Below are 17,686 nucleotides of genomic sequence, written 5' to 3' on the forward strand. Positions count from 1 at the left end.
TTATACCATTTTTCTTTTTTGCCCTCATGTGATAAAAAAGAGCAGGTGACTTTAAGAAAAGAGATTCTAAGACGAACCTTCCTCCCAAATGAACTTTTTTGCAGCTGTTTTTTGAGAGTTTGCTGCTCTTTTGCTGCACAACAATTGATCTCAGCACTGTAAAAAAAAAAAAAAAAAAAAAATCCTAAGCAGTATATCCAGGAAGAAATGTTAGTTTTACTTACAGTCTGCCAACATTGATCCAGTTATGATGGAAGGGATTAGTAGTAATCTCTATGTACAAATGCCACAGTTCCAGAGTTGGATATGTGCATAACTGTAGTGGAAATACTTAGTCATAGCTTGAAACAGTGATTGAGCACCTGGTGGGAAGACAGGGCCAACCCAGGGCAGCTCAGGTGTGTGCAGTGCCTCTGAGTGACAGGAAGGTGTGGAGTAGGATCTTTTAAGGGTTGGCAGTGGAGTTGAGGGCATCTCTTTCTGGGTATTCCTGTGTTCCTGAGGCCTTCTGAAGGTAAGCAGCTCTTTTCCTTCATTTCTGTATCCATGGCTGCTGTATTTGGTCTTGTTCTTTGCTGTAGGCAAGGACTTTGCCACCCTGCTGTTATTATCCGATTAGAGCATTACACTTGCATGTAGGATGAACTGTTGGTTAAATTTGCAGAAATATTCTGATTGTGCATGTGCTCTGTATAGCATCCCTGTTAATACTTAGACTTTATTTCACTGTTATTTATCTTGAAATGTGCTTAGCATTGAAGTTTGTAGTTGTTAGACTTCTGAGTGTGACTAATATATTTCTCATGTCAGCCTCTTAGAGAAGTAACTTACTTGCTTCTTTGTTTCAGTTGGATCAGAAAATGTGCTTGTTGATCGTCGCTTCATAATTCTTTTTACCACTATCATCTTTACCTTGCCTTTATCTTTGTATCGTGACATAGCAAAATTGGGAAAGGTAAACTTTTTTTATATGCCATTAGAAAATAAGTGCCAGTCATGCATAACTCGAGGTATTTGAATTGAATTGCATCCAACTAGATGCAACAAATTTAAATATTTTTGAAGTTCAGACCATTTTCTGACCCAGGAAATACCAGACAACTTAAAGAAGTATAAACAAAACTTCGGTCTCTACATGAATGGCTAGTTTTTCCCATCTGCTGTTAGTAGATGCAGATATTTTATTATTTTTTTTAGAGCAGTATGTGTTGCAAGTCAGGTCTTGAAATACTGAGCACTACTGATGACAAATATTTAAATGGAAATATATCTTACTGTTAAACTGCAATTTACTGTTAAATTGCAATTTGTCACTTATCTAAGGAGAATAACAAATGAAAAGGTGATGATGGTGTAGGACAAGCCACACAATTATAAATATAAATATTTGATGTGATAATTAGAAATGTAGCTGGTTAATAAGTCTTTCTAAAAATTGCACTGCTTAGAATAGATCTTTTCAGCAGTTTACTGACTGAATTTGTGTGTTTTACAGGTATCTCTTGTTTCTCTGCTTTTAACTGTTGTCATCCTGGTTATTGTGATGGTGAGGACAGTAACGCTCAGTCCACAGGTGTAAGTATTCTTACCCTTGCTAGAAAGCAAACTTTTGGGATGTATAATCAGTTGCATCATTCTTATTTTGTCTATAGTTTTGAATGTGGTTGTTTTGGTAGGAACATATATTTAAAGAAGTCAATTTCTACTGATAGTAATAAAAAATGAACTACTAAAATTTGAATCTATTTTTTTCTTCCTTCCATTGCATATATGCAAAGTTACAAAGTCTCAAAAAAAGCCCGACAGATGAATTGGAAAATGTTGGTGAGCCCTGTAATAGCAGCTAGTTCTTCAGTGTGAGATTGCCTGTCATTTGAGAATTTGTCTATTTGTCCATTACTGTCAGCTGGCCAATATCAGGAATCCAAAACAGATAGCATCTTAGCAGTATTTTTTTGTTAATGTTAATGATTTCATAATAAAATTTGAAATTCCTTATTTCAAAAAATTGAAATAAGGAAAATAAGTGAACAATACAATAACAGAAGTCGAATGACTTTCTGTCATTTGAGAAAACATACGACCAGGCAAAAGTGTTTTCCAGCATTTGTGCTCTGAAAGTAGTGTTTCATGTTGGATATTGGAATGTTCTACGTAAATACACTCGTGACTGTGTGCTGTGGCAATATTTCTATAATTATAGTGTAAAAAAGTGTTATTAATCTAGTAACTTTCATTATTGGCCTAGATGGTCTGATTTATCCCTTGTTCCTTATCCTTTGAATGTGAAGGTAATAAAGATGGCAAACAGTTTCTGAATGTGCTGTTTTATTTATTGGAAATTCATAAAGTGTTTTTAATGTTTCTGGAAGGAGTGGATTCTTCCATTGTGATTACTTAAACATTGGCACACAAATATATCACAGCAGTCAGAAAAATGCACAAGAGCTAATTGTAGGACACTTGTGTTTTAATGCTGGCAAGAGAAGGCTCTGGGGAGACCTCACTGTGGCCTTCTAATATTTGAAGGGCGTGTATAAGCAGGAGGGGTTACAAGAGTCTATATGGGTTGATAGTGATAGGACGAAGGGGAAGAGTTTTAAAATAAGATGGCAAGGTTTAAGTTAGATGTTAGTAGGAAGTTTTTCACTCAGGGAGGTGACACACTGGAACAGGCTGCCCAAGGAGGTTGTGGATGCCCCGTCCCTGGAGGCACTCAAAGCCAGGTTGGATGTGGCTCTGGGCAGCCTGGTCTGGTGGTTGACAACTGTGGACATAGGGTTGAGACTAGATGATCATTGTGGTCCTTTTTAACCCAGGCCCTTCTGTGATTCCAACATAACTAAAGTAGTAATTTACAAAGTTGTGCCAGGGAAGTAGCGTCATCCACAGAAATAAAGAACTTGAAATAGCATGGGATTTCTACCTGTGTTCTTGCCCTCATTTTTCCTTAAGTGACTTGTTTTTCTTACTGTGTTAAAAGTGTATTTGGAAGGGAAATCTCAAAATTCCCTTTTGAAAAAGGAAGAAGTTTATATATAGAAGCTACTTCTGACTTTGTTACTACGGTAACGCTTTTTCTCAACAGCGGTTGTGCATCGAAATATATGAAGTACATGGCTTTGTCTCTTAAAATAAGTTGTGTTGCTTTTTGAGTAGTTCTTTATGTCTTACCACTTCATTCTTTAGTGTCTTTTCCTTCTGCCTTCATGCTTGCTTTCCTATTGTGCTACTTATTTTCATAAGTTCATCTAACACATTAATAAACTGTTAGTCACTTTTTTACCTCATAATCATTCCACCTTTCTTTTACAGTTTACTTAATATATACTGGAATTATTAAAGACCTATTCTAATATTTTGTTAGCAGTTTGCTCTCTCATTTTTAAAACATGTAAAGTGTGTTCTTTATTATGACTATAATGTGCCCAATCTTGTATTTCAGCAAGTAAAACAAGTAATGCATTTACTTGAGTCCTTCTCAATAAAAGAGGAGTTTTGAGATTTTCTTAAATATGGTTATGATACCACCCAAGATCCTCATACAGGAAAATAACTTGCCCAACTATAGCAAGTCTTGATGGAGCTGGGAAAGGATATTTAATCTCTGCTGTTGTAACAGGGCAGAATTGACTGTAGATCTATTACAGCTGACAGGTATTGTTCAGCTTTTTCTTGATTTTTTTTCCAGTCCTGTTCTTAACTAGCTTCATTTAGGAAGTTCTCTTGACTGTGTTTCTCCTGCTACATTCCACATTCACTGTCTCTCAATCTAAACATAGTGAATATGGACAGCAAACTATTCCCTCCTTTCCTAATGCTTAAACTCCTATAATAAGCTGTAACTTGTTTCCCTTTGGTAATTCTTTCTATAAGTTCAACACAGTTCCAGTACTGTCGCTTTTCTTATACCTCTTCAAAATTGCTACCTTAAGTTCTCTGTAAATAAAGCAGAGGCATCATAGTCTCACTTCTAATGTTTGATGTATCTTACATCCATAGTGTCTCGAGTCCCCTTTCAGCTGTGTTCTTTGGGGATTGTAAAGCTCCTGTTTATGTGGTTTGATATTTTCTGTTTTGTGAAATGACTTGAGGTGAATATCCTTGAGTTGTCAATCTAGTATAAATATCAAACACTTCTCTGCGGAATTATGAGCTGGCAGTTTTTGCTTTCTTTTACTCTGTTCATGAAGTTTATTGTAAAATTATCGTTTGCAATGATTTCATGTGTTTGAAACCGTAGGCTAAAAACAGCACTTGTGTGGCCTAGGAGTGTTGTGTTTTGTTTTATATTTTAGTCGCTTTGGGAATGGGGAGAGTCAATTGGGAACATGATGAGTTTTCATTTCTTGTTACTTGGGGCAGAGAAGACCTGTATTTCTGTTGAGGGATTACTTGATTTAATTTCCTCTTATGACAAATATGAAACTGAGGTATTTTTTTTACTTTTGATTAGGATAGGCTATTCTCTTATTGTTTGAAGGATGTAATGTTCCTGCAAGTAAAATCTGCTGCTCTTATTCTCAGTAGTTTAAGATGTTGGATAAAAAGTGCATTTAGATGACCTATTACTTGCTCTATTTCCACCTGATGCAGCTAAGAAATTATCTGCTGTGATCAAAGCCAGTGGATTAGAGTTATCTCACACTGCTTTCAGGTAACTTAATACTGCAAATATACAGCAATACTTTAAGTATCTTATAAAGATGGATCACTTTAATTTTATCTTCTTTTGGGAAGAATGTCATGATGCCAGTATCTGTGTTATACAAACAAAATGTACAGGAAAAAAAAACTTGAAAATTGCTACACATAAATAGAGTGTGAGAATTACTCAACTGGCAGCTGATCACAGTAACTGCTCAGAAAAATAACTTGAAAGTAGAAAGTTGATTCTTTATATTTAAGCCAATGGTAAATGAAGACAAACTTTATTGTGGTGAAATTCAAAACAGTAAGACTCAAGCTTGTATTTACAGACCCTTTCTTCATTAAGGAAAAATGGAGATTTAAGTAGCTCTAAGTAGGGTTGATATATTGCTTTACCTTGTCTGTGCTGTTTAGCAATCACAGTTACATTGTCTATCAAGCATTAATGCTGCTTTGTAAGTTCTATATATTATAGATAGTACAGCTTTCTCTAAATGCATTTAGCATCACAAATATTAACTTTTTGTGTTTTGTCTGAGTTCTGCTTCTTCTCTAGCATGAGGAAAAACCTTTATCATGCATAGTTTGTTTTTATAAACTGAAAGTGAAGAAATAAGTTGGTTTACTTTTTATCATTTGTGGGTGTTCACAGCTACTGCTGTTCTTGTGAGAGCAGAAGATGAAATCTTTCACTCACAGTTCCAGTAACAATTAAGTAGATCAGGTTGGGTCAGAACAAAGATCCTTGTCAAAACAAAGCAAAAGTGTCTTTAGAAGTAGCAGCAGGTTTGAGAGCCAAGCAGGTAAAGTGTTACCTGGTATTCTGGTATACTTTGTCAGCCTCTGTATGCACCCACCTACATGTTAACATAAATTTATGTATGCTTTCCTTAGACTGCATGTGGCTAGCGTACTTGTTCCTAGACCATGATACTCACTACTGGATCTTTTTATCATGTATTTCTCAAGTCTTTGTGAAATCATTTGGCTTTCACCTAAAAGCATGTATTAGATGAAATTTTGTTATGCAAATATATTACATGAAGTTTAATTGGAATCTGGAAATAGTGAGTATTCATGTGTTCCTTTCACTTGTTAGTTTACATAGCACACATGTGAGATCTGCCTATTCCCAAGGTTTGAGAATGTCTTTGAAAATATATGGAGGATTACGTAACATACTGTAAGAAATGCTGAGCTGTGTATACTGTTGCATGTGTCATCTGTAACAATGTGCTTGCTATGACGTGGCGTTTGCTGACTGTTAAAATCGTGGATCTGGACAGGATTTGTTCTTTTGGACTCCCTCCCCACTTCCAAGTAGTCCTCCTTGTCTGATTTGCCATTCATTCAGAAAAACCAAGCAGTGTTTCAGTCTGCATATTGCCAGTGCATGAGCTAACACTGCAGTGGGGAAGTCAGTTCCTGATACATTTTGACTGTTTTTAAATTATTTGACTACTTCATTCACAATGTTTCAAATAAAATTCATATACTTTCTAATTCCATTTAAGTCCATATTTGTAGGAATTTGATAAGGCTGGATAGTTTCATAGGGTGTGCTATTTTCACAGAGAAAAATGTGTGGAATTGTTGTGATTGTCTAATAGAGCAGTGTTTAATATACATGCATTCTTTATTTCTGTTTGTTTTAGAAATATTTTTTTCTGTGTTGGGCATTAGATAATCTAAATACTGACTGTGAATAGAAAAGCACTAAGTTGACTTTCAAAAATTGTGTCATCAAAGGATACAACAGATTTCCATTCTGTGTATTTGATATCAAAGCTGACCTCTAGTGGTGATGGAATTGAATAGTTGTAATGTTATTTTCTGTGGTCTATATTTGATACTGTTACTGCTTCTTGAATCAAATGTGAATATTTTCCTGAAAAAGGCATTAATAATTGTGAATATGAACTATTCACAGACATCTCTAGTGGTTTGAAATCACTGGTATCAAATTAAAGACAGCTACTCTATATAAGGAGCAACAGCAGTTATGTTTGATCAGAATGTCTGTTTCACAAGATAAATGCACAATATTTATTTAATCCTTAGATTTGATTACATCTGTGTGCTGAAGTATGTTTTAGGAGGGCTGTATTCAAGTGCTTAATATTAGAAACTGCATGCTAGTCAAATATATACAGCATCCAAGCTCAAAAAACGAGCTCGATATTGGTGCTCAGGTTCTCTTCTTAAGGTTAGCATCTGTAGTTTAAAAGCTGTTTTAAGCCTAAGCTGAATGTGCACTGGATACTAGAAATCAGGTGTTTAATATGGAAAAGGAAGACTTGACTATTTAAGTAATGAAGAAATAATGAGTACTCAAAACAGAAACTAGCGGCAACAGAACTTTTTTCTTTAATTTGGTTTAAAAATTTGCTAGCAGTGAAACTTAGCTGTAGTGGATTATGCTATGCTATCAAAATCACTCACTTATCAGGTAGAGGGAGAGGCAAAGCTGCCAATGTTACCTTTGTAGAACTAAATAAAAAATGTAAATAAAAATGGAGCAATCAAAGCTAGCAGCAGTACACTTGTTAAGAGCAAGCTTTTCTGTACTCGTGCTTTGTCTATGCTTTAGCATTTAAAAAAAAAAAAAGGCTGAACTTGTGAATTCCAGGTATATTTTTTAGCAAATTGCAAATTTGGGAAAGGATGTTTCCCTTCAGTTTGATTCTTTAGGAAACTTCTTCATATATCAAATGGATTTTAATGAAGATTGCTTCTGTAGTCCTTCTCTAAGGTCCAAAATTGGGCATCTGTCTTAGAGACATGGAAGATAATGCGTTCTTGCCTGGTTATCAACATCTCTGTATATTTTCTTCAACTTTTATCATTAATTTAGGAACTAGCTTCCTTCAAGATGAGGAACAGTTGAAAAAGGTGTAAATGAAGACGAACTGCCTCACTTGATGTGTGGTCTACAAATAAGTCTCTAGAAACAGTGCATTACATGTGTAAACTCAGAAGAATAAAATGCTTTCAAATAGTCGGAGGATTTGGATTGAGAAGACCTCATCCAAAGCTTGTAACAGCATTTATCTTCTCATTTACTGTTTCTTGATAAATGATGACTTGAATAATTTATTTACATAACTGGTTGCTGAAACAGTTTTAGCTGTAAGAATTAGTTCCTAGAATACTTCTCTCAAAACAAGAGGTGAAAAAGGCATCTCTTTGGTTTCAACTTATTATTGATGAACACTGTGGCCTAATTCAGGTAGGAATTCTGTGTTACAGCATAGTGTTCAAAATTATTTTTAGTAACCGATGGTTGAAAAGAGCATAATATAACTAACAATTTCTGTTTTAGACCCAAATCAGAAAATGCGTGGATATTTGCAAAATCAGATGCAATACAGGCCATTGGGGTGATGTCTTTTGGTAAGTCATTTTTGTATTTCCAGTCTTCAGATCAACTTTAAGAAATGACTTGGATATTTTTGAACCTAGAATTTGTGGGTTTTTTTTTTTTTGTTTTTTTTTTTTTTTTTTTTTTTTTTTAAGTTTTGGGATGGTTTTTTTATACTCATGGGGAAGAGGGGAAGAAACACTATGGCATTTTAGGGTAATGCAATCAAAGTAATCTCAATATGACTATAAACCTTCATCAAGTAGATAGAAGTTCCATTCATTGAAGGTTTAATGTTTGTGCTCAGTAATGAGTAATATCAAACTTCTGTCTACTCTCCTACCTTGGAGAGAGTACACACGTCAATTTATTTTATATGTACACATACGAATTCATTCATTTCCTTCAACTGTTATGTGTATTTCAGCATTCATCTGCCACCATAACAGCTTTTTAATATATGGCTCTCTGAAAGAACCCACATTAAACAACTGGTCTCGAATCACACATGTGTCTGTTTTACTTGCTGTTGTTATCAGTGTACTGTTTGCTGCATGTGGATACATGACTTTTACAGGATACACAGAAGGTAAACTACTCAATTCCTCAACCTTCATGCTTTCTTGCAGTCCTTAACTTCAGGTCCTGTTGTTAACAGCTTTGTATGACTTTGGTGGACTTGTACCCATTATGGCCCTAAATAGTTAGGACAACTATTTTCATAGTTACCCATCAAACAAGGCAGGGTACAAAGATGCTGATAGATGGTAGTAGGTGTCAGATTCCAAGTGAAAGCCTCACTGGTGAAAATCCCCTTTGAGTGCTTCCACGTCTAAATAAGGACTAAACATTGCCTTCTCTTCTGCATCTCCTGTCAAAATCTTTCAGATGTTTTTCTCTAAAGCATGCTTTATTCCTTCTTTGCCATTGTGATCCTGAAAGTAGTAAATAGTAGAACAGTATAATAACCAGATAGACAATGTACTACATCCCTTCTCACTGTGGTCTGGAGGTCTTTCTTAAGTCTTGTAGATTGTTATTCCAGATTCACTATTATAACCACTAAGCTATATGATGATTTGAATTCTTTATCAATGTTTTTGTTGTTAGATGTAAAAAGATGTTCTGGTTAATAATCCATATATTTATAATGGGCATTCAGGCTCAGAATATTTGAAATTCTTCACTGCAGCTTACCAGCTATGATTAGATACTGTAAGGGAAATGCTGTTACACAGAGTCTGGTCTCCTTGTATAATTGTTATTATTCTGTGACTTACATTTAAAAATGGAAGCTTTTAAATTAAAGCTTGTCACATGTAAGCTTTTTCTGTTTCCTACCAAGGTAAGCACCAGCATTTCAAACAAAACTGATACTAAGAGGAAGGTGACAGATGGCACTCTGATATGTATATATTAAAATTTCTTGATGTAAGAGGAAAAGGGATTAGGAAGTCTTGATTACTCCAGTGATTCTATTAACTTATTCTTCAGTTTACAAATAAGCAAATGAGGCGAGTTCAATCTAATTGATGTTTTGCTATACCTCAGGAGATATATTTGAAAACTACTGTAGAGATGACAACCTTGCTACGTTTGGAAGGTTTTGTTATGGAGTTACTGTAATTCTGACCTTCCCTCTAGAATGTTTTGTCACTAGAGAGGTAAGCATGTGTTACGTTCTCCCTTAAACAATGTTGATATGTTACTAGTGTTCTCACTTGTTGCTGAAGTCAATGGTTGATGTGTAATGGTTATCAACATATCTTGTTCTGCTGCATGCTGTTCTGAATATGATGGTACATGTACTGTTTAGATTCTGGCAATATCATAATATATAATATTATTATAATGTAATATAATGATATAATAATACTAATAGCTATAAGGGCTGCATGGAATTCCAGGATTGGTGTAAGTGCTACTGTTGATATTATGCTGAATAGCTAAAAATAGCATATTTGTTATGCCTCTCAGTTCTGCCTGATTAAAGTATTTCTGTTGAGGAAATCCATTTGTTCAATAAACAATAGAAACTGGGTTTATTCTGTAACATCCAAATGAAGGGAAAATGAATCCTGAAATTGTACTAAGCCAGTCTGGAAAGTGTTCTGTGATTTTTTTAATATTTGTTATGAGTTACTTTTGGAAGCAGATGATGTTTTCTTGGAGCAACAAAGGTAAGGTTCAATCAGTATATTCTCAGCCATTCTTTGTTTCTTAACAATAGAAGATTTGTTATAAGCTATTTGTTTAAATAGAGAGCAAAATCAAGGTTTAAAGTTGTGATTCTGTTTCAGGTGATTGCCAATGTATTTTTCCACGGGGGCCTCTCAACGGTTTTCCATATTGTTGTGACAGTAATGATCATTGCTGTGGTGACTGGTGTATCATTAGTGTATGATTGCCTTGGAATAGTTTTAGAGCTCAATGTAAGTGAATCTGTGTACTCTTCTATTTAATAAATCATGTAAAAAAAAAAAAAAAAAAAAAAAAAAAAGCAGAGTTCTGATATATCTGTAGCTTTAGCAGAAATCTTTTGCATTCAGTTAGAAATATTAAAATTGTTTATATTAATTTCAGAAGAAAAGGGAATTATGCAATGTAATTAAATTAGAGAGAATGTTTAGGGAGAAAACTTCAAGTGGTTGGATGGCTTTCTTTTAGGAATTCATAGCAACTTGGAAATTTTACCTGCTGGGTTTAGCAGGGAGCAAAACTGAATGATTTTGTACATGAATATCATAACCTGATTTTATGAGAACCGCTTTGTTTACCAAACTGTATGTGGGGGCTTATTTTTTATGCTACATGATGCATTCAAGTACATTTACACTGTTCTAATCTACAGTGCAGTTTATCTGTTCACTGAGAGGTAGTGAGTGATTCTTTAGCGATGATATTGCAGAGCATGCTTGCATTTTATACTGCTGGTCTGGATATTCAGATGAACTATCCAGTTGCCCTCCTTTTTTAAATGCTTACCTACACAGTTTCTTCTCAGCTAGCCTTTTCCAAATTATAACTATCTGAAAATAAGCAGTGGTCCTCACTTGTGACATGGTAATTTCTTTTCTACCTTTTTTTTTCCTGTTTTTTATATCACAAGTGAATGAAATTGATTTGTGTGTGCATATACACACTAATAAAATATCTGTATTTGTGCATGTATACAAGCTTATTTGGATCAAATATCTGAATCCTAGTAAAATGAACCTCATTAACTGTGTGCACATCTTATTTCTATATGTGTGTGTATAAAGTTTTTATATGTTTTAAGAATACATTTAAATTAGAGAACAGTAAATGAGTTTTTTTAGCATCAATAAATATTCAATTCCTATTTGAATTATTTTAAAGTAATTCTCAAAAGTAAATATTCCATCAATGCAGTATGTTTACCTAAAGAGGCCTCAGCATTTAGTGAACAGTCAAGCCAAGTTCTGTTCAGATTCAAACAGAAGTTGTTAGCTAGGCTTTTGAGTGGGTAGCTCATATCTTGAGACAAGTTGACATTAGAGGTACATGTATTTCTGGGATGTAACTGTGCTTACACAGAATGTTTGGGGTCTTGTTTCCTGCTGGCAGAATGGACTAAGTTTAATATTAATGAATGAGGTTTTTGTATATGAAGGAGAACTGATCTCAGCAGACTTTTGGTCCTATAGTAGGACTGCTTTCTGGTTTCTTCTGGAGATGGCATTTACTGCCACTTTTGACTGCTTACCTTTTCACTGTTTTCTGCTTTTAAAACAAAGCACAAGCTTGCATGTTTGTCTGCTGTCAGTTCTCCAGGGAAAGCATTCAGTCATGAGGCAGTCGAGTGTCTACAGACTTAGCATCTTATAATGCTGATTTGCCTTTCTTCACATACTTATGAGTCTTATTTTTTATGAAAAATATTTCTTGCAAGTACTGATCACTCTTAACAGGTTCTGTCATAAAGATGTACAGAAGAGTGTACAGTGAGGCAAAGGTATTCTGTATGTTGAATTGCTACCTCACCATAATTTAGTTAAAGCAAAAAGCTTTCTTAAAGTTTGTGACAGATGTTCAAGATTTGTGCATAAAATGATTTATTGGCTTGCTACTCAAGTATTAATCAACATTCTCTACTATAGTTTTTGATAATTTGCTTTTAATCTATATTTATATGCGTAACAAAGAAGCTGAATTTTTAGTAAGGGATGTTTACTCTGTAAGGGAGCATAGCTTTCATAGAGAAGTTGCTGTAAATCAAGTCATAAAACTTATCACAATTCTTTGACATGCTACATGCTATTGCCACTTCTTTGAAGGCAGGTCTAGACTCCCAGGTGAAATGATCTTTAAAAATATTATATGTCAGTTATCACACTGAAGAACTATTATGTTTGGACCTTCTGAAGCTAGCTTCTTAGAAACTTCTGCTAATCATATCTAATGATCTAGTGGAAGTTTTTCAAACATAAAATACTCTGTATCACCAAAGCACAGATAGTCTTTTACAAACTATTTGTGAATTGGAAAAGGAAGTTTTCTATTTAGCAGTGCTGGAAAAGGCCTCTATTATCCAGCTTTACTGCTGCATCAATCTATAACAGCTATTTACCATTTCAGGTTCTTGTTCTTCAGGTTCTAAGTATACATACTTATTAGAGTTTTCTTATTGTTGTTTCCCATGTGCAGGGAGTTCTGAGTGCTACCCCACTTGTTTTTATCATCCCAACAGCGTGTTATCTAAGGCTGTCTGAAGAGCGATGGAACCATTCAGATAATCTCATCTCCTGCCTGATCCTTGCTGTGGGTGTGCTAGTGATGACAGCTGGGTTTGTTTTGACTATCTTGCATCCCCAGGAATGTAGCCATGGAAAAGAAATGTTCTACTGCTTTGCTAGTAATGTTTCTTCTCACAACAGTACACTTCCCCCATAGGTAATGCTCTGATCTCTGAACTAGATCGGGGCATCTTCCACCAAGCCATATGTTCCAGTTTAAACATACCTGGAACAAAGATTTTTGTTTTCATGTGCACATAACTATATTTACCTACTTGATTTTTATACTGCCATCCTGTTTCAGGTAAAACTTCTAACTTCTGAAGCAGAAACTCTCAGAGGTGCTTTGCTGTGGACATTACTTGTATAACTGACAAACCAATCAAAAAGGCTGTGTTTTTTGTTAGTAAGTCACCAATACAGCTTAAAAACTAGATAAAATGTAGATAAATGTAGACATCTCCTATGTTTCATTGCTTTAATTATTTTTATTAATTTTATAATAATTGTATATTCATTAATACACTATAGTACGGAGGTTTTTTGCCATTCTGAGAGAAAATATGTAGGTCTCTCTCATGTATTCAACTTGTGCTGTCAAAATGAAAAACATCTATTAATTCTGCCTTATTTTACAGTAGGTGTTCTTTAGAACTGAAAGCATACCTTGTACTGGTGCTTCAGTCAAGGGTGATTTTGTATTCTAATTGAACTGTAGCTGATAGAAACCAACTGTAATTTGTACAATTCATGTTCTGATTAAAAGGTTTTGCATGAGCCAATCTACATCGGTGAAATTTAAGAGTCAGGTAAACATCCTTTGTAAAAATTCTGAGGTAGAGAAAAAGTGTGTAACAACCACATCCTGATTTTTGTTTATAACTTATTTCTGAAACTGGTCTGAAGAATTGATACATACCCAGCATATGATTTATTTCAATATATAGTAGTCTATCTCAGATTTGGTCGTGGTTTGTTACATTTTGCTGATTTTTTTTTTTTTTTTGTCTTGTTCTCCAAAATTCATTTAACGTTAAGGATTTGTTAATGTTAGACAGCGGTACAGATACACAGCCCTATAGAATGAGTAATTTATTACTGGTAAAAATCTGAAGGATTGTCCTTATCCTCCCTACAAATGCTGGACTTTCAAAAATGCTTTCTATCAAGTCAAGCTATGTATTTTGCATTGGCAACTTTTAATTTATCTAGGTTATTGGTATTCCTTTTGCTAACCAGACTTCAGCAATTGGATGTGCAATGTTACTCAGGTTTTTATACAGCTAAATGGTTATGCTTTCTGTCTCTGTCCTGCTTGACAAAGCTATTTCATTCAAATCTTTTTTGCTAATTCAATTTTCAAGCAAGGATCAAGAAAGATGGTGATAATACTTTCATAATATGCTAGTATAGAACTGGTTTTTTTTTAAAGTAAATATTTTAAATACTGTTGCTTTGTTTATTTATTTATTTTTGTGGGGAGAGATGTTATTTAGGAGGTTGAGAGTCTTTGGGAGGGTAGATTTGGTTTTTATTTTTTATTTTTTTTTAATTTATTTTCAAGTTATAAAGCTGTCTGAGAGAACTGGGATTAAACACTATAAATTTCCCTAACAAGAATCAGCTTTGAAGTATACTTCAACTGCCCAGGCACTTGTTACTATTGACAGAATATTTTTCTCCAGTTTCGATGCAGCCAGTATAGCTCATTTCACTTAGTTGAGTGGTCATTGAATATATTCCCTCCTTCTGCACGTGGAGAATGGAATTCAAAATTACTCTTACTTCATGACAGCTGCTGAAGACTTCAGAATCAGAAGACTCGTGAGCTTTTGTGTTTTTTTCCAATTGTTTCTACATTTCTTTTGCTTGAAGTATGTTATCTGCTTAAAGTAATCCTTGCTTCTGAGAATCAGGCTCAAGGGAATTAATCAGTAGGATGCACATTGCCTGTTCAACTTAAAGATTCTACTGTCTTGATATTGAATCACATTTACTTCTCTTTTATGAAGGGTGAAATCTTTCTGTGCCTTACTACTTTAGAAATGTAGATTTGATTCATGTGCTTTTCAAATTATGAAGTGCTAAAAAGTAAGGTGGAGGTCATCAGTTAATTGTGTTGCTGGTAAAGCTCCTTTTCCTCTTAAAAGATTGTTTTGCAAAAACTAATTGCATCCATTTCACCATATAATTATCATCTTATTGGTTTTCAGTCATGAACTTGCCGGGGGAAGGTGGGGTTCTTTCATCTATTAGCGTACTGTAGAAAGGGAAATCATTAACTGTAGTTGCCTGAAGTTAGTTAACTGCAGTTTGGCAAATGGCTTTTTAGAAGCTATCGTTCCCTCCTTCCCAGTATTATTAGTATAACTTTTATTGAAACTGCAAATAATAACCTGCTGTATACTTTCTGAATACAGAAAGAATCACCTTTCTATTGTCATACTAAAACTTGTAATAAAAAATATTGTTTTTTTAAACAAATAAAACTCCCCCAAATAAAGTTGTAACTAGCTATCATTAAAGGCAATGCATAAAACATGTATGTTTTATATATATTAAAAAAAAACAACATTAAAACCCAAACTCCTAAGTATTGCAGCGTAGAAGTCCTGATGCAGCAGAAAATATTTAACCTAAAAAGAGGAAATATAGCACCAAAAAAGTACAACCACAATAAAGAATTAGTAATGAATGTACTTAACTTTTTTTAAAAGCAAAAAGCAACCAAGCAACTAAGGCAAAAACAGCAATTTTATAAGCTGCTAGCTTTAATGAAGCTCATTGAGAATGAAGGCAAGATAATTACTACCCATGTTGTCCTACTGGACAGCCTTTTTCACTGAATAGGAAGGAGTGTTGGTAGCAATTCCAAACTCTGCAGTGAAACTTCATGGAGCCCAGACTGAGGGAGAACAGTAGTGTTCCATAAGCATTCCCTGGCAGGGTTTTCACGTCAAAAGCTGGTAGCATGACTCACTGTTTCTACTGAATTCCTTCTTTGCAGCTGAGAAAGCATTTCCTGACACCAGATGTAAAATTGGCAATCCTGTAGGAGCTTAGCAGATAGTTCTTAAACTTTCTAGAGCAGTATGCTTCTCAATTCAAGACATTTGTGAAGTATTTTTACTTTGGTAGGTGGGCAAACTCCATATATCACCAGGGTCTCTCTAGAGACTGAATTTGCCAACCTCCTCAAGGTTTTCTGTGGAGCGGGTGAAATGGCATGGGTTTGCTAAATGGACATTATCCTATATGTTATTTGATGGAATTTTTATATCTGAACACATGTATTAATCAGATCTGGCAGGGAAAGTATTTAACTCTTCAGTATTTCTGAGAATAGCAAATGAAAATGTAGTGTGAGGATTTAATAGGAGTCTGCTATAAGCATTTAGCGCTAGCAGGGGAAAAAAGACACAAAAAAGGTAGAAAAAATGTGTGTGCAAAACATAAGACTGACAACATTCCCTCCTTCCTGCTATGGGAAAAATCTCCTCTTACGCAGAAAAACAGTGCACAGAAGGTTTGTATTTTTATATTGGGTTTCTTACATGGAGTTCTAATTTTAAGAAGCAGTTCTTCAGTTCTGTCCTGTTGCAATGTTTATTTGGATTTTTTTTTAGAACATAATTCAGGCTAATGAAGGAAATAAAGTTTTCTAGTTCATCATTCAATGCTGTACTGTAATTATAATTTACATTCAGCTAATGACCTCAGTGGGATAGCTTCTGACTTTATTGCTATATGAAATGCTTTGGTCTCAATCTGTTTTGGTTGTTATGGAGGCTATGCCATGGACATCTGTGTTCAAGTTTGTTTATAAATAGTAGGTTCTGGTATGGATCAAATACCCATACCATTATACTTCAGAGTAATTACTCGTGAAACTGGACAAGAGGCCCTACCTCATTCCTTTTGCATGTGCAAAATATGGGAACTTGCACAGGAAGCTTGTTATTTTAAATTAAGAACTGATATTGCTATCTGCTTTCTACAAATATCTGATCAATATCATATTGTTACTGTCTGAGAATACCAGTTATAAAGATGCAAGTCTGCTTGCTGTAAACATTCATGCTTTTGGAGTTGGTTTGAGATAGTTGTGACTGCTTTGAAGTTCACTGCAAGAACTGGTTAAAATGTCAGGGAAAAGCAGACAGTACAAGAAAACTTTGGCATCTCCCTTGTTAAACCCCAACTGAACACAGACATTGATATAAGCACTTAAAGTGCAAGATTTCATTAACAGATACAATTACAATTTCCTCTAATATACCAAACTCCATTAAAGAACTGTACACGTATTAGAGAAGATTTAGCTAGAAATATTCCCTGACCTTTGTTCCATGCTGTATTGTGTAATAAATTGTATGTAGTGTGTTCCTACCTTATTTTTATAGGATGCATTTCTTCATATAGACATCAGCTTGTAAATTTTTATTTCTTGAAAGACTAAGACGTTTTGGAGCTTTCCAGAAGGCTTTATACCTTGGAATTAAAGCAGGATGCAACAGGTTAAACATCCTGAAAGTTTAGTTGAGACATCAGAGGAGACTCCTGGAACTGAGGAAGGAACTTCACTGAAAATTTGCAAATGCTCCCAGTTGTGGTTAATGCTTCCAACGTAAGAGCCAAAAAAAACATTGTTCTTGTTGTGCTATAGTTAGATATAAGCTGAGAGCTCTTGGAAAACAGTATATAACACCAGTGTTATACCTATGTAAAGTATATTTCACTGGACTATATTTTTAATTGCTGAGATAAGAATGTATTATTAGTAATTTTTGCTTATGATTAGATTTAGGGAATTGTGTAGCAGCTTCTAGTCCTTTCCTGTAATAAGTAAAATGTGTCATGATCATACCAATATAGAATTATGAAGCAAATCCTACATGTCAAGATGCCAGTAGGCACT

The 17,686-nt window shown here is 34.6% G+C and overlaps 1 protein-coding gene across 1 annotated transcript in view; it reads left to right on the forward strand.

Annotated features, from left to right (window-relative positions):
* The window catches only part of SLC38A11 (solute carrier family 38 member 11), a 20,397-nt gene extending 7,472 nt beyond the window's left edge, over nucleotides 1–12,925 (forward strand). Inside the window, exons 6-12 of the mRNA XM_042822551.1 lie at nucleotides 849–955; nucleotides 1,496–1,575; nucleotides 7,973–8,043; nucleotides 8,439–8,600; nucleotides 9,563–9,675; nucleotides 10,312–10,443; nucleotides 12,680–12,925. Of these exons, the coding sequence (XP_042678485.1) occupies nucleotides 849–955; nucleotides 1,496–1,575; nucleotides 7,973–8,043; nucleotides 8,439–8,600; nucleotides 9,563–9,675; nucleotides 10,312–10,443; nucleotides 12,680–12,925 (911 nt within the window). The remainder of the gene's footprint in view (nucleotides 1–848; nucleotides 956–1,495; nucleotides 1,576–7,972; nucleotides 8,044–8,438; nucleotides 8,601–9,562; nucleotides 9,676–10,311; nucleotides 10,444–12,679) is intronic.
* The last annotated feature ends 4,761 nt before the right edge of the window (nucleotides 12,926–17,686 follow it).

This window comes from Centrocercus urophasianus, unplaced genomic scaffold, assembly GCF_019232065.1.
Source record: "Centrocercus urophasianus isolate 14NV4802_14NV808 unplaced genomic scaffold, USGS_Curo_1.0 seq_20, whole genome shotgun sequence".
Taxonomy (NCBI): domain Eukaryota; kingdom Metazoa; phylum Chordata; class Aves; order Galliformes; family Phasianidae; genus Centrocercus; species Centrocercus urophasianus.